The 19,785-nt window shown below is 43.1% G+C and overlaps 3 protein-coding genes across 3 annotated transcripts; 1 reads left to right on the top strand and 2 right to left on the bottom strand.

Moving 5' to 3' along the window:
* Positions 1–1,607: 1,607 nt before the first annotated feature.
* alg11 (ALG11 alpha-1,2-mannosyltransferase) lies at positions 1,608–4,944 on the bottom strand. The gene is made up of 5 exons (XM_079668328.1): positions 4,789–4,944; positions 3,999–4,220; positions 3,224–3,595; positions 2,506–3,056; positions 1,608–2,417 (listed from the first exon to the last, which is right to left on the bottom strand). The coding sequence occupies exons 1-5, from the start codon at positions 4,854–4,856 to the stop codon at positions 2,134–2,136; spliced, it is 1,497 nt and encodes a 498-aa protein (XP_079524454.1). The 5' UTR covers positions 4,857–4,944; the 3' UTR covers positions 1,608–2,133.
* A 1,037-nt stretch (positions 4,945–5,981) lies between these two features.
* Positions 5,982–8,945, top strand: cpb2 (carboxypeptidase B2 (plasma)). The gene is made up of 11 exons (XM_079668329.1): positions 5,982–6,141; positions 6,381–6,456; positions 6,534–6,658; positions 6,734–6,842; positions 6,957–7,058; positions 7,145–7,249; positions 7,335–7,445; positions 7,527–7,617; positions 7,931–8,133; positions 8,318–8,402; positions 8,481–8,945. The coding sequence occupies exons 1-11, from the start codon at positions 6,065–6,067 to the stop codon at positions 8,684–8,686; spliced, it is 1,290 nt and encodes a 429-aa protein (XP_079524455.1). The 5' UTR covers positions 5,982–6,064; the 3' UTR covers positions 8,687–8,945.
* Positions 8,946–9,567: 622 nt separating this feature from the next.
* LOC307031330 (ras-related protein Rap-2a-like) lies at positions 9,568–19,705 on the bottom strand. Its single transcript, XM_079668346.1, has 3 exons — positions 18,638–19,705; positions 17,951–18,273; positions 9,568–10,707 (listed from the first exon to the last, which is right to left on the bottom strand). The coding sequence occupies exons 2-3, from the start codon at positions 18,262–18,264 to the stop codon at positions 10,470–10,472; spliced, it is 552 nt and encodes a 183-aa protein (XP_079524472.1). The 5' UTR covers positions 18,265–18,273; positions 18,638–19,705; the 3' UTR covers positions 9,568–10,469.
* Positions 19,706–19,785: the final 80 nt, after the last annotated feature.

Raw genomic sequence — 19,785 nt, 5'->3', positions numbered from 1 at the left:
GTTTGCTTACTTTTTAAGTTTGTGTGGACGTTTGGCCATTGACTGACCTTTTAAATCACAGGAAAGTCTCGTTATCGCTGTTTATTCCCTCCAGTCACTCTTCCGTGTGCATCTCCTGAGCTAGCGAAGTTGTTGTGAGCTGTTGCCATTGCGTCATCCGTATCGGTCAGCTGACCTTGGCTATGTAACGTCTCTCATATGAAGTCTCTGGCCAGCAGGGGGCGGGGCGTCTACAGGTCATACCATCCTGTGGGGGGGGGGGGCATGGCAGAATAAACCATCTTCATGTTTAGTTTGTTAACAGTGAATTGTGCCTGCTAAAGTTGGGCTATCCATAACCGATAGGCAGTGGAAAGTAAGTACATTTACGATGTTTTATATGATAAATATAATACTGTGAAAAGATCCATTCTGCATAACGAGTACATTTTAATGTTACATATACCGTTAAGTGTAATTGGCTGTACACATTATTCTCACAGCACAGTGTGTACATTCAGTTACAGCCACTGCAGAAACACACTGCTCCCGTTTATGAATGACAATCAAACAGCGGATAATTACATTCATGTTCAACAGTCACCAAACACTGCAGATAACTTTGTAATGGTGTGTAAATGACCTTTAAATCTTAATGTGAATCTGTATTAAAACACACCACTTTAGAGTTTACTGAAGCACAGGGACTAATCTACTCCCAGGCATTATTTAGTCAAGTTACAACTAGTATGCAATAAGAAAAACTGTCCCTCCTCCTCAGCCACTTCCTTCGGCTCAGGGCGAGCGCCACCTGCTGGTCGCCGTGGGGGTTACTGCGGGGTGAGAGGAAAAGTAGTCCTTCACTGTTTGGTGAAACGGCGGGAGAGGCAGAAATGATTCTGATTCATTGGACTAGTCACACACACACACACACACACACACACACACACACACACACACACACACACACACACACACACACACACACACACACACACACACACACAAAATGATATAATGTATTGTATCCAATATATTATTGCATTTAAACAACTTTAACATTGTTGGATTTCATCTGGATTTCTTGGCAAAAAGAGGTCAATATGGAAAATATATATTCATATTTTTTTGCAATAAAATCCTCCAAACACACAGGGCAACTTCCAATCAGTGTGATTTCTACACTGAGATGGGGAAAGGATTTCTGCCAGAGCAGAGCTCAGAGGGATATTGATTTGTTTAAACAGCACAGAGAGAACAGCACACAGGAAATGCCAATTTTGTCAAAAAAGGAGGCCAAAATCCCACTGAGGCTGTGAGCCAGGGTCAGACGTGTGTTCTCCGTAGGATGTGAGGATCAAGGAGGCGCTCATTAGACATAAGAGAGGAAAGATGGCATAAGGATGATTCTGGTTTAAGACATCTAAAAAAACTATTTTCAGGCATTTATTTTACATTTTTTAAATATTCTTCACCTCGGGAAACAAATATTTTGTCAAAACAATCAAGGCGTACAGATAGAAGGGTTGATGTTATCTCAGGGACTGATGGCTGTTGTACTTCTGCATGTGGTTATTATTTCCCTTCACATTTTTTATAGAATGAAACAATTATTCAATCAGTCGAAAATCATTCCCCTAATATCTTTATTACATTCATGGTCAATATCAAAAATAATCACATTTAGAGCATGAAGAGAATTCTAGTTCTTGTAAACAATAAATATGTTAATATAGTCCAGTAACATTTATCAGCCGTCTAATACACTCATTTGTTCCCATTTACCCATCTTCTTTTAATTAAACTGAAACTACTAACAAAAGGAACGGTTCCATAAAATGCAATGAGGGATTTTGAGGGTCAATTATTTACAAAAACAACTCGCTACAAGAGAACACCACATGTTTCTATATCTGGATTCTGCCTGACGACGGCTTTTATTTGACTGGTATAGGGCTGGCCTCTGAACTGCATTTAGACATTTAAAAAGGAATGATTTGAATCCGTCTTTATTCATTTGAGTCAAAAGAAGAGAACTTCAGCAGCCCTCTGGGTGAGAGATCAGTCCAACAGTGTGAATGCGGCCGTAAGTGCATCAAAGTAAAGGTGCTCAAAGTGTCTATATGACATCAACTGTACATGCACACAAGTCCCTCATCGTTCAAGCGTTCCCATCAGAGGCTCCATGGCAGCGAGGAAGCAGGCTTCGAACTCCTGATCTGAGAAGCGAGCCACGGAGTGCCGAGCGTTGCTTCTGATGAGCAGCCGAGCGGCGGGGGACAGAGCCAGGATCCTCTCCACGGCCTCCGCGTAACTGTCCTCGTCGTCCGCCAGGAAGCCCGTCTGGGCCCCCTCGAAAGGAACCACAATGTCCATCTTGGGACCGCCGGACTTGTGCGCCAGAATGATATTCCCTGCTGCCATACACTCCACAATGCCTGGGGGGGGGAAAGGAAGAGCAGAGATTATGAATTGCACAAGTGCATATTGCATTTAGGGTTATTGCAATTAACACAGATGAATGACCTATTCCAAAGTGTTCGTTCCACATGGTGTGCAGTCCGATGGTGGCTTCTCCCAGCTCTCTCTTCAGCTCCTCGAAGGGGACGTTCAGTTTGAACTCCACCCGGTCGGCCACTCCCAGCTCCTGGCAGAGGCCCCTCAACATGAGCACCCGGTCCTCGTCCTCCTGGTTCCTGCACCCACCGATCAGCACCAGCTTCAGCGGCCCCGCCCTCCCCCGGTCCAGCACCTTCTTGAAGGCTCTGATCTGCAGCCGGTGGTCCTTCTCGGGCCTGAACTGCCCGATGGAGACGATGGAGTGGCACTTCTTGTCCCCGTCCTCCTCCAGCGGGATGTCCAGGAAGGCGCTAACGTCGCAGGGCGGGTAAACCACGCTTGTGCGGTTGGGGGCGCGCCACAGGGACAGGATGTGGTCCAGGGTCCAGGAGGAGTTGACCATCACCAGGTCGCTGCAGGAGCCCGCCATGCCGTAGAGCAGGGCCAGCAGGCAGTAGTACACCACCTTGAAGGCACTCAGGAAAAGGCTGTTTGAGACGTAGTCAGCGTTGTTGAACCTGGGGTAATATTACAAGAGGGGTTAGTAAGCAGGTTCCGCATGTCTCTTAACTAAACACCTCAAACTAATGAATCGGAAAGTGAGAAAGCCCCTTAAATGAATGGCTTTCAGAATATTTAACTTCTTCATCTAGAGTTAAAAACACACAGAGAGAAACGTGATCACCTGGGGTTCCTCTCTCTCACTACAGACAGCATGTCAGTGCTGATGGTGGGGTAGTGGACGTAGCTCCCCACGCTGCAGCCCCCCAGGTAGCGGAACAGAGGCAGAGTGAAGGCGAAGCCCATGGAGTCGATGTAAAGGTCTGGGACGAACTCCATCAGAGCCTCCCATCCCAGGAAGATGGAGCCCACGCTCTGCCCCAGCAGCGTGAAGTGAGGGAACAGGCTGGGCTCCACCAGCAGCCGGTGCCTCAGGAACACAAACTGCACCGGGCGGGGGAGCACGATGTTGAATCTCCGTCTCGCCCCGTCCAGGATCTGCTGACCCGTGACACCCAGGTCCCCCGTGTACACCACAAAGTTGATGTCCACATACCTGTGATTCAAAGTCTTTATTATCATATGCACAGTAGCTACAGTGAAGTTATCAAAGTCAAATGTATTGTCAATCTTTCAGTTTCTGTGTACTGAAAGAGAAATCAAAATACAAAAACAAATATACATAAAAATATCTATGCAAATATGTATATACCTCTATATATATATATATACATATACACACACACACTCAATCAAAAGACACATTTACACATATGCACACATTAAGACCTAAATAAAAACACAACAATCAATATATACAAAAAAGACATGGCAATGACAATGCAACAATGAAACATAATATTTATAAAAGACATAAAACAATAAAAATAATTCCATTTGCGAAAAAAGAAACAGAGATACACTAAAAACTAAAACTAGAAATGATGTATCAGCTTCACCTGCTCTGCAGAGCCCGGATGGCACACCAGAGCACCCTCTCCCCCCCACCACCAGCGTTGCAGTATGGGTGGAAGAAGGCCACGGTGGGACGTCCATCCCTCGCCCGCCGAGCGCTCCTGTTGCTCTGGAGCCAGAAGCGCACGGCCAGCACCAGCAGGACCGCTACCGCGACCAGCAGCAGCACCAGAACCACCAGCGGCAGCAGGAGCTTCCACAGCAGCCTGACACACACAGGGACAATACACCTTATTTATATGGAACGTTTCAAAGTGAACGTTTCAAAGCGATTCTAGGAGAAGGGTGGCGTGTAAACCTATTTAATTAGAACAAAAAAAGGCCAATATTACAGGCACAATCTGAACTGTTACCAAACAGTGGGAGAATATAAAATAACTAATAGTGTGACTTGTGAATTTCTTTTCAAAAAAGTACTACTTCATTCACGTTATTAGTGTTCATCGCGCAACAAATAAAGTCATAAGTTCAAATGTAAAGGGATATTACCTTCCGCAACATATAACATTAGCTTAGTACTATATAAACACCGTTACACTACTGTACAACAAGAACAACAACATTAGTCGTAGAAACAGGACAAAACTATAGCATGTAATGTATTTATAGAAGACTACAACCAAATAATAAGCCTAATGTCGTCAACATTGTAGCAGTAGCATGGATTGTATTCAAATCTACCACAACAGCTCTTAACTACACTTTCGAAATTGACAATGAACATCTTATATATACACATTTGAATTGTTCATATGAATCCTGATGTGTTCTTACCTAGTTAATTCGCACAGACAGAGGACCAGCTGATCGTGGCCCGACATCTTGCCAAATGAACAACACATCACCTTCCTGTTCTAGTGGTTCTAGTCCATTCTACTGTCACTGATATCTGTGTGGCGCCCCCGTGTGGCGGGGAGGAGGTACTGCACTGAGTTGATGCAGAGTCATTATGTGGAAGTATTTTCAGTATTTGCCTCTGAAATGCAGTGAAGTAGAACTTTAACCCTCCTGTTGTCTTCGGGTCAAATCTGACCGATTTACTGCTTTCATCAATCATAACTTTTTTGTTTTACAATTTTTGTTGTTGAACATATAAAATTGCTGATCACCACTTTCATTGCAACTTGGATGATTTAGTTAACTTTGTAACACCCATGGTGTTCCCGGTCAAAAATGACCGCCATAAAGAAAAGGAATTAGTAACCATCCGGATCAGATAAAATACATATACAAACACACTCTAGATGTGTTCCCCCCCTTATGTGCCCAATCCCCCCATGTGAATCACACCTGGACCTGGACCTGGACCTGACACACACACACACACACACACACACACACACACACACACACACACACACACACACACACACACACACACACACACACACACACACACACACACACACACACACACACACACACACACACACACACACACACACACACACACACACACACACACACACACACACACACACAAACAATACATGTTCAGTGTCTGTTCTTTGTATATTTACTGCAGTTTTTCATGTATACCAGTAGTCTGATACAATATGTACAGTTTGAAAGGGTGTTAAATGAAATTTGGTGATGATTAATGGTTTGATTAAAGGACCGGTCAAATGTGACCGCTAACACCAAAGTAAGGGGGGGAAACGAAGACAATAGGAGGGTTAATACTCTGAATGTCTTTCATTTTTATAAAGCACTTTGAATTGCCTTGTGTTGAAAGGTGTTATATAAATAAACTTGCCTTGCCTTAAATGTACTTTGTTCATTTCCATCACTGGTATTCTGGTTGAGGTGGGAAGATACAGTGTGATCACTTAAATGATTTTAGTACTTTGATTTAGGCATCTGTATATCATAGAACAACAACAACACTTCCATACTCCCTCTTTAGGCCATGGTGGCTGATCTATGCCCTCGTCTTTTAAAAGAGTAATGTTTAACTTCTAAATAAATAGTGTGCTAATCAATAATGTGTCCCTGGCTGTCCTCATGGTTCTAGTAAACGTCTATCATTTCCAGTCTGTTTCCTGACATCATGAAGGCTCTTTTGATTTTGTTTGTTTTAATGAATTTGGACAAACTGCTGAAGACGGCACACTGCACAGAAACACAGTAAGTTGATTTGGTTACATTTACAACAACATGTTTCATTTCTAATCTGTGAAGTAACTGAACTCCACAAAGAAAACAGGTTGTGACACACGTATGCAAACATGCCTTGTATGCATGGTCTCTGAAAGCAGATGACAACGTTTATAAAAGCTTATAAAAATGTCAATAACACATTTGAAAACATTGTGAGGTTCTGCATCAGCTGTACTTCACCAATGTCTTGTTTTCTTTTTATTTAGAGACCAAGTTCTATCAATCACCCCAAAAACACAGGAGCAAGTAGACATCTTGAAGACTGTTTCCACTCAATATGAGGTAGGAGTTGGATTTTTCATTCATCTGTGATTTTATTCATCTTCTGTGAATCACCTTGTTTGCCTGATTTCTCCCAGACAGCCTTGTGGCAGCCTGTGTCCCCTCATTATATTAAAGAAGACACTCAGGTCCACCTGTTCGTCCCTGCAAACAGCTCAGAGACTGTGAAGGACCTGCTGCAGAGACACGCCATAACACACGAGTACGTCTCACACATGATTATTACATTCGATCCAAGCTGAGCAATCTGTCTGGAGTTGTTCTTGTGTTCTTTCAGGGTGCTACTGGCGAACCCCAACGAGCTGATTGAAATGCAGACGAGGAACGACTCCACTGACCCGAGGAGCAGCTCGACCTTCTACGAAAGATATCACAGCCTGGAGGATGTATGCTTTCCATCTTTAAATATCAGACTCTAGCTACATAGCGTTGACTTTTTGGTGATTTTATGCACAAATGTTAATGGATGTTGACATCCAAACACACTGTGTCCATTGTAGATTTATTTCTGGATAAACAGGACTAAACAGGACAACCCGGACACTGTGAAAGTCATTCTCATTGGCTCCTCATTTGAGAAGCGTCCACTCTATGTTCTAAAGGTAAACTGATTAATTACATTATATGCTGCAAAGTGAATAAAGTTGTTTTTATAAATATGGATTTAAATGAAGCCTTTCTCTTTCAGTTGTCTTTAAATAACAGGCCGAATAAGAAAGCAATGTGGATAGATTGTGGGATCCATGCCAGAGAGTGGATCTCTCCTGCTTTCTGCTTATGGTTTGTACAATATGTGAGTATATTAAATATAGTAGGAATGTACTGAACAAGTTTTTGTTTTGTTTTATACCACGGTTTCAATGTTGTTTTTTGCACAGTCTTTGTCATTTTACCAGTCAAACAAAGACATTGCTAACATCCTGGACAACATGGATGTCTACGTCCTGCCTGTTTTGAACCCTGATGGATACCATTACACATGGACAACAGTAAGAGTAGATGATGTTGATAAGTGCTTGGATGGTTGTTAAGGAAGATGTTTAAACTGGATTCATTTGCTTTTGTCTCAGAACAGGATGTGGAGGAAGAACCGCTCGACCAACTTGAGCACCAAATGCATCGGGGTCGACCTCAACAGAAACTTTGATGCCAACTGGTGCAGTGAGTCCTTTTCCATCAACATGACTTGGACACTGGACTTTGAACGACATCTGAACACACTCAACACTAAAAAGCTTCAAAATATAGAATATATAAGACTACATCTTGAAAGTTTGTTGTGTGTGTAAGTGCTACTGAAGTGGGAAAGCTTGGTGAAATGTTTTTTGCAAAGAAGGCATTGTTTCAGAAAACATTTACAGATGCAAATATCCAAAGCTAGTGAAACAAAGAAGATGCATTCAAAAACAATGTCTGAGATTGCATATGCGAGGCTCACCTATATATAAACTAAAGTGATTGTGTTGTCTTCCAGCGGAGGGAGCCTCTGATCAGCCCTGCACTGAGATCTACTGCGGGGCCTTCCCTGAGTCGGAACCAGAGACGCAGGCCGTGGCCGACTTCCTGCGCAGCCACAAGGACATTGTCCAGATCTACTTCAGCATCCACTCCTACTCTCAGATGCTGCTCTTCCCGTTCTCCTGCACCTTAGAGGAAACAGAGAACCACAGCGAGCTGGTGAGTGGTTGCATTTATAGACGAGATCTTTCGACATAAAAACTCAGTTGCAACTCCAAATGCTAGAAGACATGCTAGCTGTCCACTGTTGCAGTAAACCACATTGCCCTCACATCTTGTCACTTGAGGTTAAACACGGAAACTCATGTTAGTTTTTTCTAAACATGTGTTGTTTTTTGTAAAGCTTGAAATGGTCCAAGAAGCTGCCCAGAAAATCCAGAGACATTACAGAAATATCTACAAATATGGTTCTGGAGCAAAGACGATATGTAAGTAGTGCTTTGTTTGAAATCTAAATCAGCTATGGTAAACTCAGTGACTTTCATATGAATGTTGTTGCTCAACAGACCTGGCTCCTGGAGGTTCTGATGATTGGGCGTACAACCTTGGCATCAAGTACTCGTTCACATTTGAGCTCCAGGACCGCGGAAGCTATGGCTTCCTCCTTCCACCATCTCACATCTCCAAAGCCTGCAACGAAGCTCTGCTCGCTGTGAAGACTATTGCTCTGAAAGTCGTTGAGAAAACCAAAGCTTTGACAACTCCGGCTTAAACTGTCTGAGCAGGGACATCAGGGACTTCATATAATGGAATAAAAACGGCATCAAAAACAGAGTTAACTGATTTAAGTTACAGATGAAGGGAGGAATAAGTTAACAGTGTGTCACCCAAAGTGCGTCATCATGCAGATAATAGTGATGAAGGCTATTGTGGTGTTAATAATATATTATCTCAACCACACCCCTGTCAGATGTGATGCAAAGGAATACAGCAGCAGTGCATTCAAAATAAATAAAAACATATCAAAAACCTTGCTGTGTGAATGTTTAATGTTTGACTACTTTCTGTATGGCAGTACCCTATCATATGTATATTGTAAAGTCATGGAATTTATTAAATAAAGTTGGAGTTCTTATTGTGTTTTAAAGCAGTAAATAGCAGCAACTAGAGCCTATCAACATATATCTCTTTTTAATACTTTTTTGATATTTATTTAGGCACAGTGTCTCTCAATTTATTTTTTGAATTACCTCAGTCTGTGTTTCCTAAGTGTTAAAACACTGTTGCTCTTATGCCGATTGGATGGAATCCAAAGTGATAATCTTGTCTTTAAAGTCTCACATGTCCCCCAATTTCATCCTCCTAATGGACTCTAATGGCACTCAGAATTTGGCAAATGCTCGTTGGATCTTACAGGACCAGAATCAGCAGTAAGTGTTGGCACTAATGGCAGCAGCCGGAGCAGCAAGACGCCTGGCCAGGGAGCGCCGCCGCAGGACCAACACATGATAAATCACTTCCACGCAGGAGCCAGATCACAGCTGAAGAGCCGAGCTGAAAGTTGGAAGGACGAGCTGTCTTTACAGATTAAAGAAAAATGTCATATGTCTAACACAAAATGATCATTCAAGGAATAAAAACACGTGATACATATGTGCATAAAGATTTATTTTTTGTTGAAAATAAGTGTTCCTCACATTGAACCACTAACATATCTGATGTGAATAAGATAAATGAACTATACATTGACACTGATGTTGACTTCAAACAATGTAACAAGGCATTTGTATCATCCGTAATGTGTAAAGACAAGTGTTCTGTACATTTCAATGATTGTTTGATCAGTTGATTGATACTGTCTCTTTGGGTGAGATTGATTGTACTCAATGTCAGTGTGACAGTACAACGTCATGCACACATCATCCACAGTATGTCAACGTTGGGATCTTCTGAAGGAATTTCCCCAAAAGGTGCGGTTTCCTTATTTTAAACATTCGCTCATCTTTTCATTCATTCATAGTTAGGCGGGCCTGCTGTGAATTTCACTTCCAGTACGACTCCTTCACAGTGGTGTTACTTGACATCCGTTCAGATACTTGGTGATTGGTCTTGCACTGTCAAAGAAGTCCCAAAAGTGCAACAAGAAAAACACAAGCAGAAGTAAAAGAGGACCAAAAACACTGCCATCCCTATGGCTGGTTTCCCAAGAAGCATTTCGCACTATGATCCTCTTTGGCGATGGCTTTTTAAGATGGTTTTGGCACCGTGCTGCCTTTGGGAAACCCCGAACAGTTACTCCTGTTAACGTGAACATGGGAGGTCAAGTGTTGTTTTAATCTTTCAAGGGAAAAGTCCACCCTGTGTCCGAGGAGTGATGTATGTCAAAATGTTGCCACCTTTGTCTACTTCTGCTAGATACAGAAAGCAGGTAGAAACCGTTTTTTAGAAGGAGTGGATTATTCCTTTATACCCCTCCATCTTTAATCTATCTAACATGAATTCATTTGCATTCTAATTTTCTACCACCCCTCCCATCCATCACCTCCGACCGGCTGCTACTGCACGCTGCAGGCGGGGCAGCACGCCTCCCTCCGGTCCGGCAGGGGGCAGAAGTCCATCTGCCTCACGATCTCAGCGAACAGCTCGTCCACCATGGTCTTGCTCTTGGCCGACGTCTCCATGAAGGGGCAGCCCCAGTCCTCTGCCAGCGCCTGGCCCTCGCTGGGGGACACCTCCCTCTCCTCCTCCAGGTCCACCTTGTTCCCCACCAGCACCACCGGCACCTGCTGATACCTGGAGATAAGAGAGAAGAACATCAGAGGAGTGTGCATGTGAAACTCCCTGCTTTGTTGCAAACTGCATTTCTTAAGGGCGACTAAACTCAGTGACATCGTGAGTGTGTGTGTGTGTGTGTGTGTGTGTGTGTGTGTGTGTGTGTGTGTGTGTGTGTGTGTGTGTGTGTGTGTGTGTGTGTGTGTGTGTGTGTGTGTGTGTGTATTGTTGGCCTACATACTGTATTTGTTAGATGCTGAAACAATAAGGGGTTTGAACAATGCACAATGGAGCAAGAGGAGATGGATAAACAGCTACATTCAGCTCAGCTTCCCAGGAGGCCTGCACCCCCCCCGGTGTCTGATATCAGTGGGGGGTCCCATTAGCAAACTGTCACAGTGGAAAGAAATAACTGCAATGCTCTATTCACTCCTGGATGCATCATTCATGTGCTGCATGCAAGCTGTACATTTAAAGACTTCCAAATTCTTTAAAATGATTGTAAGTTGAAAACGCACCAAGCATTTCTTGAAAAGCTTTGTTCCCGCAGTGTGTGGCCGACCATCCCACTCATCTCCATCCATCAAAACAAGGAAACCAGGCTGCGGAGAGTAATGGTATAGCTTATTGAATAATTGAATGAGGCTAATGTGCTGCTCTCTGAACATAGGCCTTGTAACTTAGAAATAACTATTTTCTACTTGACATAAGCTCCTTGTTTCTCATCATTAAAAAACTCTACAGTATATTGTAAGAGCATGTCCAGAAGGAACATGTGACCAGACTTTTTCCAATGTTTAATACCAACATGGGGACTTGGGATTGCACATAAAAAATAAAAGTAGCAACTACCTATGCAGGAGGACGTTCTCAGATATAGATTTAAAACAGGGACTATTTCTTCAGTCGAAGAAAGTAGTTCCAATGATTGGTTATCCATGTTGCTTCTGGAAACATTTTGTTCAGGTACTATATATTTCATTTGACTTAGAAGCCCTTCATGTTTCCTCAAATTAAATAACTACAGCATGTTAATTACAGAGAGGATAGATTCTCACTACAGGTAATGGTGCAGGCCAGCTAATAGCCCCGATCATCAGTCATCCCTAAGTGCATTCAGAGCGCGGCGTATTGATCTGATGGTGCTATAGAGAAATGAGCTCTTATCTACAAATTGGTGGCCTGCTGCCACACTGCTCAGCAGGGAGAAGAGCTGAGGCGTGGAAAAGAGCCACGTCTCCCTGAGCCAACGAGGGGCCGAGAGAGGGAGGAAATGAAAGAGAGAGGTGGAGGACATCTGAGCACCTGCTGAAGTGTCCTCGAGCAAAACAGAGGCTCTCCTAGCTTCAAGGGGGCTGATGTGTGCCTGAGCTTGACCTCTGACCTCCCTCAGGGATTCACATGACTGAAAAAGCATCTTGAAAAGTGCAAATGGAAGTAAAATAAATAAATAATTACAAATGAAGTCAGGGAGTTCTTCCTAATTGGTTACCAGACATGCTTTAAGACTGTCAAGGAGAGAAAACTCGCTCAGAAAAAATTCATATGTCAACAGCTTCCCTGCAGCTTGACATTTCCCCACCGCACTGTACCGCACTGTACCACACACACACACACACACACACACACACACACACACACACACACACACACACACACACACACACACACACACACACACACACACACACACACACACACACACACACACACACACACACACACACACACACACACACACACACACACACACACACACACACACACACACACACACACACACACACACACACACACACACACACACACACACACACACACACACACACACACAGCAGCTGACCTCAGCAGGACGAGCATCTCGCATGGCCGTGGATAAGATGGAGTCTAGAGGGTGTCAAGTGTGAACAAGGAGAGCACCATGCAGACAAATGCAATGTGACAGCCTCGCAGGAGAAACTCTATATATAACTAAAAAGACACAGGGAGAGCCAGCTTCTCGGTGGGGAGGTTTTACAGAGTGTTTGTTGCAGTATCAAACTACACCTCCCTCCTCGCCAGAATAACTGAATCTGATCAACCCAGCACGAAGGAAAGTGAGCCCGCGGGAATTTGTAGACTGATATCATGCGTGATTGAAGAATATGTCACTCAATGTCTGACATTAAACACGGAGTTTCTTGCTAATGTTTTCATCTGCTTTCTACATTTCGGAAGGATATATACTTTTTACTACACTACATCTATTTGCAGATTAAGGTTTGAAATAAAAACCCATAATGAGATCGTGAATGTGATGCATCGTTATAGATTAACTGATTCAACTGTACATAAAGTCAATCAAATTAGCTCAACCGCGACCAGCTACAACATTTATACTGTTTATATTGCAATGCATTAGACAAGCCAATAAGATAACACTGTCAGAGGCCATTCTTTAAGATTAGCGCTATGTGTTGTATAAAGGGTTTAAAAGGATGTTCCCAGGCTAATTGTAGGCTACTGGTTCATTGCATGCAACTTTACTGCTTTGATATGGTATCACTTTACCCACAGCTTTTAAAACAGATGTATCTCCATGACACCGTCAAAATAAAATATGTTCTCAGGGTTTTTGGAGGAGGTATGGTTGCCAATGCTTCAAGTACTTTTTTTAACATACTGAATACAAAGCAGGAGAAACTAACAAACACTGCTAACGTGTTTTGGGTCCAGCACAAGAGTTGGCAGCTATGCATCCTGGGAATTATCAGCACAGTTGGAATGTGTTTGGATTGCTTGGCTGTACGAATACGCAGCTTTTTGTTTTGCAGTGGGAGCGGAGTCACGTTGCATTCAGGGAACAGGCAACAGCAGGTGGTTGACAGGAAATGAAATTATAAGGAGATATGGATGTTGAAAATCTGTATCCATTTCCACAATATTGCTGGGAAAACACTCTTTCAGAACGATACTCTGGAGAGTGTTATCAGCCGCCGGGCTTTTCACAGGAAAGTGCTGATGTCCACTTTTCCTGAGGCCATCATCTGTATGTCAATTTGTAAAAAGCTGCTGCTGCTGCCTCCTCATTAGTGGAAGCAGAAACCTAAATAACTAGCTGATATACATTTGGCCTTTAAAGCACAGTTAACACCCTTTGCCTCTGCAGGGTGTTATTCCTACTGTGGTGGAAAAGGCACACAAAGAGAGTCAGTGTTTATACCTCACAAAAAAAATGGATTCGTACATTTTCCACTTGGCTTTAGGGTACAACAGCCGTATTACTGCTACCTGCTGTGCTAAGTGGCAGGAGTGACTTCACTTACTCGTTTTTACAAGCCTCACAGCGCCGGCAAACACATGCAAATTACAGAAAACTCATGCCTTTGCAACCTGAAGGCCTCCAACCCTCTTTGCTCTCTGCATCTGCTGTTAATTAGCAGTTAGAGGAGCCACACTGGGTGACAACCAGCCATGTATCTGCGATTAGGAAGGGACAGAGTATTCACAGAAACCTATAGCGCCTACGCTGAGTTAACTCCCAAAGGGTGTTACTGCTGGAGAACAAAGCTAATGTCTCCGTAGCATCCCATACTCGAAGAGGAAACAAAATAACACAAGCGGAAAACATCTTCAGATTGTTTCTTTTATGATGAAACCCCCAAGCTTCATTTCCATTTTTAATGGTGCAGCCCAGCTCCTATAGATCATGTTATTATCTTTACTGAAGATGCCTAGGCAGTAAAGGCAGTATGGGAGTAGAGAAGAAATAATTACTTTTATTATTCCCGCTGTTCTGTGCAGTTAAGCCAACCCAATAGCTCAAAGTGAGACATAAAGAAGTGTACAGAAGTAATAAAGGGGGAGGAAACTTGAATGTTAGTAATGCTGCAGATTGCATTCCCAATCCCCCGACAGTAGCCCTGCTGAAAGGACTGGGCTAAAAAGAGAAATGTGGATGAATCCTGCACCACCACTTTAGGTGAAATGTAGGTATAAAGTAAGAGGCCGGGAAGAACTACAAACTACCTGAGGTTGTTTTTTTATTTGAGTAGCCATATGACTATTTCGTTTTACTTATCTTGTTGGGTTGCCTTCTGTTGAGGGAATTTCAGTCAGGCTTTTATTGTGAAGGGTAAGCACAAAAAGAGTGAAGCTGCAATGTCTAGAATATTTAAATGTTTTATAAGTAAAGGCACAACAAGTCAATAGCGAGCTCACAATGCATCGTGGGAAATGTAGGAACTAGAGGCACACTCCACAAGCAGGGGCAGGTTTTTCGGGAACTATACAGCATGCTTTGAGGAGTTTATCAATGGACTACATTTACCAACAACAATGATTGGAAATCCACATAAAAAGGAACCAAATTCTCCCTTTTAAGGAAAGAAATTCTGAGGTTTGAAGCTGATACAGAAAACACAGCCTCTAAAAAAAGCTTCCTGTTATGCCAAAAACATCCTTTTGGTCGCTCTGTAAACATTCCCATAGGATCTGGAATCACAATCAATCTCACTGCTGTAGCTGAATGTGGGAAATCCCAGATACACTTGAAAGCAAGGGGTCATAAGATAAATCTGATGTGTTGCATGATGATAAGAAAGATAGGAAACATGTTTTTGAAGCAAACAGTATCCCTGTTTTGTTCTTCAAAGTGTTATAAGAGAACCTCTTCAGGGCTACAGGGCTGTTGAAAACACTTTACACCGAGCACTTTACTAAAGCCGGCTGCTTAACAACTCTTTCCATCCTGATGGCAAACACTAAAAGCCTGAGGTCGGGAAGTTGCTTTGTACCTAAACCAAAGTGCCCCCTGGGATACGTAGTTTTGGTCTCTCCACCCTATTCCCACTCAGCGGTGCGTGATGCTCACCTCCTGCTATTAGACACAGCATCAGTGCAGCCTGAACACGCAGCTCCAGAGCTTTGAACGTGCCTCCTCCTCCGAGCAGACGCACAATAAACCTTCACAGGCAAGCCAGGAGATTATTAGATTGTGCGGAGGGCTACACCCAGATGTTGTTTTCACAGATAGCAACCGACATGGGTTTATTTTGTTAGACTGTGAAGTGCTTGAGTCTAAGGGGGGTAAAGTATGTCAGAGGGTGCGTTCTGGCTAACATATGCATCAGTTATACACATGTGTAATGTAAAAGAAACATTATTTTTATAGAGCAATACTTTTAACGTGCTGGTGGTGTTTTAGCTCCTGTCAGCTGCGCTAACTATTACGCAGAGTGTATTTCCTGAAACTGACTGCACCTCCTCGAGTATATAACTCAGCACAATGAAAATGATATGTGGACTCACAACACCTGCACCACAGAGCACATAACATCCCACTTTTTTCCCATGCCCCCTCCCACCTACTGCATAAGCATTCTGGTTTATTTGTCTCCCTAATGGAGGCCTGATGTGTTCTTGGCTTCCAAGCCAACACAATCCCATTAAGTTCTGGTGAGTGGGCACATACTATATCTCTGTGTGCTGCTGGCTCAGCAAGAAGTTTGGGAGGAGGGAGGCTGATCTCCTGGAGGCAGCTAATGGAGACCAGGAGCTGATTGGGTGGCTTGTTTCATTAAAAAATAAATGTCTGCATATGTTTAAAGAACAACAAAGCCTATCCTTATATAAACTGGCAGAGATGTTGCATGAATGCCTTTGCACTGTCCCATTGCACGCTCAGAAATGAGACACTAATGCAATGAAAACATACAGTAAGAATCTCTACTTCAGACGCAGAGCAGTGTGAAATAAAAGTATGAAATATTGATGGATATACACTTGAGGATGGCGGTGGATGCTGCGGTGTGGGCCGCTGCATCGGGGTGGCGGCTAGCGACTAGAGGCGGCACAACACAGTTTTATTCTTCGTTATATTTCTCCTTTCAAAAAGGAGTTCCCTCACCCACTCGTCCCGCTGTGTTTCTGTCAGCAGTGTCGCTCTCCTGCTTCCTGTGACGTCTGGGCCACAGGAGCACTCAGCTCACTGTGGGGAGTGTGGAGGTGAAAAGCACTGCACCAAACTATGCAGGTTAAATTATAGATTGCTATAACACAACATGCAGATGGATAATTGTGTTTCTGTCCGTTTTACTAATGAACAGCTGGGGGAATAGGAGGAACACAGCATGTGAGATAGGACAAATAAATCCTAAGACACAGGGTGGCTCTGTCTACTCTGTGACAACCAATCCTAAAGGTTAAAGGATATTTGTTTACAATTTGGTCCTATTTTTTGTCGGACCAGTGTATTCCCGGAAGTAGAAGTCCAGCACATAGACAACTGTGCAGTTTGGAGGGCGTCAGGCTAGCAGTTTGCCCCTGATTCCAGTCTTTTTGTTAAGCTAACCATCTCCTAGCTGCAACTTCACAATAAACAGACACTCCTATTTCTTTAAATGTCTTGTCCAAACTGTCTGTTGTAATTGTCCATTATCACAATTTAAAGGCTGTCTAGGAAATAGGAAATGTAGCCCTTTTAATTATTACACTTCATTTTTTGGAGGGTTTAATTGTAAATTTGCTCGCCTTCATTTTGACAGATGAGGAGAAAAGAATCTGCAAAAATGTTTTTAAACTTTAAAGGGGAAATTATTGACATGACACCAAACCGATTTCAAACAATCTCTTCAATTCCTTCATAATGTTTAGATTTAGCTGATGACAACACAAATAGATTCCTCACTTGCACTGTTGGTCCGGCTATGTCCTTTAAGGGAAACCATAAGACCGATATGTGACCAACAAAAGGAAATATCCCAGTTTTTGTTTCGCTCTTTCTCTCCCTGCCGAGGATGAGCTCAGTAGATTTGTTGAGTAATGGTCTGAACTGATCAAAGCCATCCAGAGTTAGTCATGTGAGAGAGACAGAGGATATCAATCCCAGGGAGAGTTCAGCGGGTTGATGTATGACAGGTGAGCCGCAGCTGGGCCTCTTATGGGGAACATATGAGCTGCAGCTTCTCACGCAGCGCTGGAGGGGATCCAGACACAAGAGGAAGAGGAGGGATGATATTTTGGCATGTTTCCTGCTGGGCCTAATCTTACATTTTGGCGTGGGATAATTTTGATCTTTTAAGGGCCCTTGGGAGGATCCTTGGGGTTCTCCATGATGAGAATTGTATTCCACTATAAATCAAAAGGATGACAATTACGTTCCTATTCCACTAACACAACCAACTTTTGGTGTCCATTCCCCCACCAGGATGTGACAATTTAAAAAGGGACCTTAATAGGATAGCATCATCCCTATTGCAACAGGACTTTATAAGGAGTGTCTCACCTTTTCACCCTGATGATCTGGTCTCTCATGGGCTTGATGTCCTGGAAACTTTGCTGGTTGACCAGACTGTAGACCAGGATGAAGCCTTGTCCGTTCCTGATGTAAAGGTCCCTCATGGAGGCGAACTGCTCGGTGCCGGCTGTGTCCAGGATCTCCAGCACCGACGGAGAGGAGTCCACCTCGATCTCCTTCCTGTAGAAATCTTCAATGGTCGGGTCGTACTTCTCTATAAATGTCCCGGTGACAAACTGCACCGTGAGGGCGGACTTCCCCACCCCACCGCTGCCGAGCACCACCACTTTATACTCCCGCATCCTGTTGACCTAAACCCCGCATGCAGAGAATAAAGTGTACAGCAGCGGATAAAAGAAACGCATCCCCACGCACAGCAGTCTAGACTCACACCACAGCCATGACACAGGAACAGCGCGCAGAGAAGGAGACAGAGGAGGAGATGCTGCTGCAGAGACAGGCGGGATGCTGGAGCATTTAGCCCAGAGAGGAGCAGCCTCTACTGAAATATTCCCACGCTATCTTGCAGGGATTCCAGTGGCATCCATAATGCAATAAGGCGTCGGTGTGGTAAAAATAAGATTGGCTATTATTAGCAACAACTAGACGGCACATCTTCTTATGTGCAAAACAATAGGCTAACAGTATGTCTGCACACTCAGTGGGGTACAGTACCGTTAAAGGCGAAGAGCCTATTTATCCTTAAGGAGGCTCCAGAGCTGCTGGGAATCCACGCCTCTGGAGTCGGTGCAGCCACTGGATGATGTTACTATTTCCTGGAAAATATGGGGGGTGATTAGTGCCACATAGAGACAGTGGAAGAATAGAATTGACAAAGATATAAGAGAAGCTTCTGATAATGGAACATGAAACTGATACTGAAGCCGTGTTACTTAATCATATTGTTATTTAAACTGTCAGAGGAAGTTTTCTTTATTGTAAGCAAACTATTATTAGCCCTCATTTTGGAATTACACTAGGCAGTGCATATTCAATTTAATACACATCAATGTTGCAAATAAACATAGTTATTGTTGAAGTGTGGTTAAGTTTAGACTAATAAAAGGTGAACAATGGATGCTGGTCCCATGCCCCAGACTCTATAACATCACATCATAGGGTCACCAAAGGGCTTCGTCACTCATAAATATGGGTTTTTGGCCTTTTCTAAATAACTGATACTGACACTATAGTCAATGAACCAATTAAAAAGGTGATATGGAAATAGAAGGCAATAACATTAGAGAAAAACAAAGAGAACATTAGACACTTTGGAAATGAACAAGAAATGTGCCTGGGTTTATAAATAGTATTTTTTAAAGATAATTCTAAGATTGAAATGTAAAAGATGGAACTGATTCTGCATGTCTGAGGGAAACTGGGTTCACCTACCACAGGAGATTCTCCTCTCACACTCAGCAAAGTGTTTGGTATACACTGCAAAAATAAAAATGTTGCCAACACATAAGGAATACAATTTATATTCACATAAATATACTCACCAAAGTCTTCGGTTTGTTTTTTCTTCACCATCAATACTAATCCATTAAAAGCAATAGTATTGTTGACCCTTCATATAGAAATGTATTTCCCCCTGCCAACAAGCTCCACTGCAGCAACAGGAAATGACAAAGAAACAACAAATTAAGTTTGTTTGTCCCAGAGCCTTATCATAATGTTCATCACGTGTGGTGAAAGCATAACAGCGGACAGCTTGGAGCCACTTCTATGAAAGCAGCATTAAAACACTGACCAGATATTGGCCTCACAACATGTTCCAATCACCTGCGATCTGCTTTAAAGTCGTTCCTGCAAATAAAAAG

Source organism: Notothenia rossii, assembly GCF_949606895.1.
Source record: "Notothenia rossii genome assembly, chromosome: 3".
In the NCBI taxonomy this organism is placed as follows: Eukaryota; Metazoa; Chordata; class Actinopteri; order Perciformes; family Nototheniidae; genus Notothenia; species Notothenia rossii.
The sequence above is the reverse complement of the archived record's forward strand: the minus strand, read 5'-3'. Positions and strand labels throughout refer to the sequence as shown.